The sequence below is a fragment of the Sardina pilchardus genome, chromosome 4 (assembly GCF_963854185.1).
Source record: "Sardina pilchardus chromosome 4, fSarPil1.1, whole genome shotgun sequence".
Classification (NCBI taxonomy): domain Eukaryota; kingdom Metazoa; phylum Chordata; class Actinopteri; order Clupeiformes; family Clupeidae; genus Sardina; species Sardina pilchardus.
Window position 1 is genome coordinate 30,604,157 of NC_084997.1, and position 7,393 is coordinate 30,611,549.

The 7,393-nt window shown below is 42.6% G+C and overlaps 1 protein-coding gene across 1 annotated transcript; it reads right to left on the reverse strand.

Annotated features, from left to right (window-relative positions):
- Positions 1-58: 58 nt before the first annotated feature.
- LOC134078817 (zinc-binding protein A33-like) lies at positions 59-7,017 on the reverse strand. The gene is made up of 6 exons (XM_062534964.1): positions 4,926-7,017; positions 4,338-4,433; positions 3,906-4,136; positions 3,699-3,721; positions 3,491-3,609; positions 59-2,271 (listed from the first exon to the last, which is right to left on the reverse strand). Exons 1-6 carry the CDS (start codon positions 5,322-5,324, stop codon positions 1,613-1,615), a joined length of 1,527 nt encoding a protein of 508 aa, XP_062390948.1. The 5' UTR covers positions 5,325-7,017; the 3' UTR covers positions 59-1,612.
- Positions 7,018-7,393: the final 376 nt, after the last annotated feature.

Consider the following 7,393-nt stretch of genomic DNA (forward strand, 5'->3'; position numbering starts at 1 on the left):
AATAATAAAAAGTTGAATAATCATGTCCACCATGTGTGTGTTTTGCATTGAATCACTCTGTTGTCCGCATCTTCATGCCCCTCCCCAGATGACCAGAGTCTTCGTCGTCATACATGGCTGCCATGTCGAGAATAGCAGAGAGAGAGGGCAGTCAGCAGTCAGCCTAACCCACTCAGTCAGCCTAACCCACTCAGTCAGCCTAACCCTCTCAGTCAGCCTAACCCACTCAGTCAGCGCACCCCAGTCTCGAGCCACGAGGCTCTTCTGGGTACCACCGCAACAACAACAACATGAAATATTCATTCATTATATTTCCTCCCTCTCAAAGAAAACCATTAACAAAATGTATTTTATTTAGCTACAGGTTTAATTTCATATTTTGACTTTCTCAATCATGATTGTCATCAAACATACAGTGTTGCTTGAAAGTTTGTGAACCCATGCTAAAGCTGACTAAAAAGAGGAATAACATTTCGGAAATTGATCTTAATGCCTTAATTTTAAAATGAGGAAAAAATCCATCCTTTAAGGCCACCAATTTTCTTTATGATTGAATAATGTATCGCAAAAAAAAATACAGGAGGCATAAGTATATACACCGCTATGTGAAATTCCCATAGAGGCAGACACATTTTTACTTCTAAAGGCCAGTTGTTTTATGGATCCAGGGTACTAAGCATCCAGCATCCTGATGAAGTCCCCTTGGCCTTGGGAATTAAAATTGCCCCACATCATCACATACCCTTCACCATGCCTACGAGATATGCACTGCAATAAGAATTCTGGTCTGGAAATAAATTGGAATATACAAGCACTCCTTATGAAATAAAATCCAACCGCAAATTAATTAAACAATAATAAAACACAATATTACAAAGTAAAATTTTACAGATGTAGAAAATGTATTTTACAAATGCAATACTTAAGCTATACTGATAAAGCTGGCCATACAATAATGCTATCAAGGATCTATTTCCTGGATTTACAGTCCCTCCACTTCAGGAGAGATCTCCATTGAAAACAAGCTCTTAGTCGAGGGTGGCTTCCTCGTGGAAGGGCACCCTGTCCTTAGTGTAGAGCAAGTGCAAACACTTGACTGGTGAGACTCAGGTCAGTTCAGCCTGGCCTATCCCATCCTTAGAGAAGACTATTCAATTCTGTACTTCTGGGATGGACATATACACATCTGACATTTGCCACCGCACAGCCGGTGAGAAAGGAACCATTGACTGTTACAGTGGTAGCTATCACAGTTCTGTCGACGAGTTGCAGTTACATATTTGCTAGATAACGGACTAACACTGTTTGCATACATTTAGCACTCAATTACAGTGTACATTATGGTTGTAAAAAGGTGTGTAAAGTTTGAGTGTTCATGAAATGTTGAGCATCATCTCTGGGGGTTGTCACATGACACCTGACAATGTAAACACTTACACCCTAGTCCCGGAGCTCGTAAGCCTAGGCCAAAGTTCCTGGGCTGATGGCCCACAGTATAAACAAGGCTAACGTTGCAGATGGAATTCAGTGAGGAAGGAACCAATGGAAAACAGGAGTAACAAGGAAGACAATCACTGAGACGGAATCTCAGAGATTAACTGAATTTTGAAGCTTATCTCTCCAGCTCATTGCCATTCAGACATGTGTAGACCCTCAAGTCGGGCACTCTCCACTGTGGGAGACATTTCAGCTGCCCTCTCCCTCTCCTGTGCTGCTCAAATGTTATGGCCGGCTTTCTCAGTGAGATCTTCATGGGAGACGTGGAGCTAAAGTAAGGAAACACTCTCTCGGTGAAAGTGTGTGTGAACGTGTGCAGGTGTGTGTCATTATCAGGGTCGGAGAATGAAACCCTTCCTCTGTCTCTGTCCAGCTCCACTCTGATCCTCTGAGGGTTCTGCTCGACTCTGATGGGAATGACTGACCTATCAAATAGCACACGCAGGAAGGACACCATTCCGGAACGTGCCGTGTACTCGTTATCAGAGTGGCGTACAATCCAGCGTTTGGTGACATTCTCGTCCATATTTCTACCTTTCCTCTGGCCAGACTCTGCCATCACACCGACCGCCCAATCATCACTGTCCCCAACCTCCACGTCCCAGCAGCGTGTTCCTGAGTCAAAGCCCTCGGAGCCCAGCACGCTGGAGTACGTATCAAATCTCTCCTGGTTATCAGGAAGCTGCTGCTCCTCGTCTTCCCATGTCACACTGGTCAGATCCTCGGACAGGAGGAGTTGTGGGTATGCAGTGTTTGGATCCAGAGTCACAGGAGCTGCAGAGAGTACAAAACAAAAAAACACACTCACTTAACAAATAGTTGTTTGAGTTTAAAAAATGTCTTAATGAATGTAAACATTGAACTGTTCTGCAATATCATGGGATTACTATCACATAATTGCTATGATGTTAACTCGCAACATAGAGCATATCTTGGCAACCCTTACGTACATGAATGTGGATTTACTGGTTAGACCATCGCATGATTTAGCTGATGAGCCATTACAGTGACCCTGAACAGTAAACATAGCACTAGGAGTCTGTCTCCGTCTTTCCCCTGAGAAACGCGTATCTTCCCTCTCCTCCCATGCCCTCCGTCCAATCAGAGTTGAGTGTCCTTGTACACCCCCCCGATAAGAGTGGCAAACATCTCTATTTTATCCTGTGTTCAAGGCCACCGTGACCTCTCACTCCGTAGAGCAGTGGTTCTGAATTGTGTCCCCACTTTGGAGGTAGGGAATTGTCAAGCACCACCTGACCCCATCAACCCAGCAAAATGGTAGGCCTAATTTTAAAATATATTTTTACTCAGTCTTGGTTTTCTGGATCAGATGATTTCATACTGAATTCATACTGTATATCCGTCTGTTTATGATTCCTATGTTTGTGCGTGGCTATTTTGTTTTGAATCTGTGGTTTTCCTTATCAAAAAAACAAGGCATTATTAAAGATAAGCACAAAAAAATCCTCCTGTTCTTCTTCGTGCCTCACCTGACATGTTTCTATTCCCCACACTTTGAGAACCACAGCCATAGAGTCACTAGTCATGGTGGCACACATTTGGAACTTGTTTAACATGTCATCAAACATGTCCAAATGCCTTTTCTAAAAGAAATCTGTGATCACAGAATTCATAGTTTACCTCTTATTTTACCACTACACCCTTGGCAATAAATATTAGATAATAAAAAAAACATGTCTCTGCTTTTTCTGACACAAATAGAAAGATCCAGAGGATCACTGTAAGAGATCCAAAGGAATGCTATGTGTCCCTTTCCCATGTAGCTTAAGGTGTTATTACTTCCATAATAGTTTTCCTCTTTTAACGTTAGCTTGAGTTCTTCATTCTGTGTCGTGTTTGAAATCATTGTTTTTGAATAGATAGGCACACGTGTGAGTGAGTGTGTGTGTGTGTGTGTGTGTGTGTGTGTGTGTGTGTGTGTGTGTGTGTGTGTGTGTGTGTGTACATGACTATGACAGGAAACAGCCCTCACCGTATTCAATCATGTCCTGCATCTTCTCCCAGACTCTGAATCGCAGGTTGTCCAGGTGCTTTGCCACGTGGAGCAGTGGACCTGTAATCCTCTCTGGATACTGTAGTGTGCACTGGGCTCTGGAATAACATTCAGGAGTCAGTGCTGCTGTGGGTTTGGATTCAGAACCACAGAGAAAAGAGAGAGAGAGAGGAGGCAGGTCACTCACCTTTCAGCTGTGGTGTTGTAGTTCTGCAAAAGGACACATATGTGGATTAGCCATTATTATAAGAATACTCATATCAACCACAATAAAAACAACAACAAAAACATTTGATGGTAAGGCAGGCGTAAAGAATATGCATTTGCTTGGGATCCATCAGTGTCATATCCTGTAATGTTGGTGTAGAAAGGAGATCTGAAGAAATGTTCTTACAAGCATAAATGAGACATCATCAGATTCCATCTCCTCTTCTATGGTTCTGATTGTGTCTGAAAGAGATGAGATCTCTCTGCTCAACTTCTTAATCTTCTCCTTTATCATCTGACTCTTCTGCTCCTCTTCCTCACTCAGTGCAGCTAGCCTGGCTGCCTCTTCGTCTCGAAGAAACTGGTGAAGCTTCTCAAATTCATCCTTGATCTGCTTCTCTGTTTGCTGGACCTGAGTCTGAAGTATCAAAACATTTTGTCAACAATAAGTTAAAATGTCATGTTCACAAAATTGTTTGTGCGTGTGTGTGTGTGTGTGTGTGTGTGTGTGTGTGTGTGTGTGTGTGTGTGTGTCTGTGTGTCTGTGTGTGTGTGTGTGTGTGTGTGTGTGTGTGATGGGACTTGAAGGGTAAATAATATTTTACCCTAGTTTTCTCACCTTAATCTTTTTTGCTGTTTTGTCACTGATCATCTTTGCTTCTTTAAAGGCTTTCAGTTTCTCCTGTATAGGCTTTAGGCTGGCCTCTATCTTCCTCTGTGAACGACAAGCAGTTAATCATGAGCCTTAAAAGTGAAGTCTCTATACCATTTTACACACAAGCGCGCGCACCCACACACACACACACACACACACACACACACACACTGAAGTCTCTATACCATTTTAAGGTCATCACATTTAAACACACAGTCACATTCAGAAATCATCTGCTGTTACTCGAGCCAAAACAAAACCCTGTGTGGAGTTTCTCTGATAACACTGATAGAAGCTGTGAGCTAACTCTGGTGTTTTTTTTTTCCTTTGGTTAAAATAACACTGTTTTGGACAAAAGTGTTGGCTAATAATTTGAAATATAAATGTAAACAAACAAAAAGAAACGTACTGCACCTGTAAACAACGTCCCTGGCAATATGCATTGCAAATGGATAACAGTCCATAACCATGTTTTGAACACTGTCTTAATGAACTAACAATAGAACATTTTCCTATTTTCTTTACGTTGCATCAATGGAATGTACTCCTTACCTTATGTTCCAGTACAGCTTCGTCTAGAGTACAGAAGTGGTGGTTAAGGTGCTGTTTTGAGTCTCGACACAGCAGACACACCAGCTCTCTATCCTCCCGGCAGTAGACCTTGAGTTTCTTATTGTGGGGACGGCAGCGTACCTCAGACCCTATCGAGGCTCTCTCACCTCTCCCCTTCACTAAAGACTCACACAGATTCTTCAGTATGAGGTTAGTTAGAGGCTCGTCTTGCGGCCCCGATATCGTCCTGCAGACCGGACACTCTCTGGACGGTTTAGTCTGCCAGAACTGCTCCAGACAGGCTTTGCAGACGCTGTGAGTGCAGGTCAGGATGACTGGATCTTTGAAGATGTCATAGCACACGGGACAGTGCAGATCTGCCTCCAGTTTTGAAGCCATAGCGTTCCCCTTGAATGATATAAGCAAACCACAATCTCCACAAGCGTTGTTCCGTCAGACCCACAGGCTTATTTACCTCCCAGTAACCTAATAAAGCTACTCAAGCACTAGTTGTAACCACATACCAGATATATCCCAGTCTGAGTGACTGTGACCGTGACTGTGCAATACACAACAGCAGTCTGACTGACTGCCACTCAGTTTCACTTTCCTGTAAAGACTGACTGCCAGTGGGAGGGGCTCTGGGAGAGTACAGTGCAGACGCTAATGGATCTGATCTAAGTGCCCTGGGCAGTAGGCAGTAATGCTTCACTAAAACCCAGTCAGCTCTGTCTTGTAAGGAGAGACCTCATACAGCCGTTACTAGAAAGACAAGATCAGATGGCATTCTTTTCGTGCTCAGATTTACCAGACGAGCTCTGATCATGTCTCATCATCATATATCATGATAATAGCAAAGATCCTTCATTACTCCGCTTTAACCCTCTCTGATAATAGCATTCATGGCATTTTTCACATTATATCCCACACTTAACTTTTGTGACAGCAGACTTTTTTAACTGGCAGTTGCTATGCAACAAATGAAATGTGTTCTTTTGATTCCAATGGTGCCTGGAGTAAAGATGATACAACTTAAAGAGTCTTATCTTATATGAGAGGGTATACACACATGCACTCACACATTCAGACACAAACACACTCAGGGACACACACATACAATCATGTGCTACGTTGTGGTTTATAGGTGTAAACTGGGGTTAAATGGAATCGGACTGGAGCGTTTCTGATGTGATTTCGTCTTTAGAGATGAGGTGAGAAGAGTGGGGGTTATCACACCTGCTCGGCTGATAGGCCTTATCCGAGCGCTCCTCTTTCACCAACGACCACTCCAAGTACTGAACGACTAATCAGCATAACATAACATAACAAGTCCCTTAAATCAACCATTCTAAGGGAAATGTGCTTTATAAAGAACAACATGATCTGTCAGTAACCTTTTCTATCAATAGCATGATCTGTCTATATCCAGACATGCAGAATTGAAACTAAAATAAGCAGATCTTCTCTGAAAGCACTGTCATTTGACTAAGGCCAGTTTGTTCTGCTTTCCTTTGATATAAGTGACTGAATGGATAGTTGTCTCGTGGGGCACAGACTTTTCTGATATGTGACCTCTGCAGAGATGTACTAAACTTAACTGTAAAGACAAGCCGTATAGCAGGTATTGTCTACGTGTATGTACATTTCTCCCACACCACTAGTGAGCAGACACTGTCATCTCCCTTATCTACTCCATATCTTAGTATAGTATGCGCTCATCATAGGCTATGCCTGTTTAATCAGATATGTCCCAATAATGTATGTGAAGCTTGCATGCCAATCTCCCTTGATGTGCATTAATTAAAAGAATAAAGTATGTGACCCAGACTCGAATCCCACCCACGGTCATATCTCTCTCTCTCTCTCTCTCTCTCTCTCTCTCTCTCTCTCTCTCTCATTAATTAAATGTGTCTTTGCAACAAACTAAACAAAACTCAGATACAATATAAAGGGAATGCACTGACAGCACAGAGAGAGCTCCTATTTATTTGTACTCTACAGTCTATACTGTGTAGGTTTCAGTTTTGTGGAGGGCCAGTGTTCCTGATCAGCAACTTTCTGAAGTGTCATTCACCTATGTGCCATCAAAATGATTTAGGAGTGTTATCCCAAACCCACGTCAACACTGACTGAATTTCTAAATTCAGTCAGTGTTGACGTGGGTTTGGGTTCAGAACCACAGAGAAGAGAGAGAGAGAGAGAGAGAGAGAGAGAGAGAGAGAGGATATTCCACTGTTCTCTTGTATGAAATGGCAAAGGAAGATTTGCAATTATTTTTTTATTTCTCTTCTAATGACCATTAGGTGGAAGCCAATGTAAACAGTGAAACAGCATCACCTGCTGGCGCATAAATGGCATCTGCCAACACTCCCACTATCTGCCTGTAAAAAGTGACAGCAGTCTTGTTAGCATAGCCTCATGGAGGTGTGTTACGGTGTTGATCTGTATACGCCACAACATATATATTT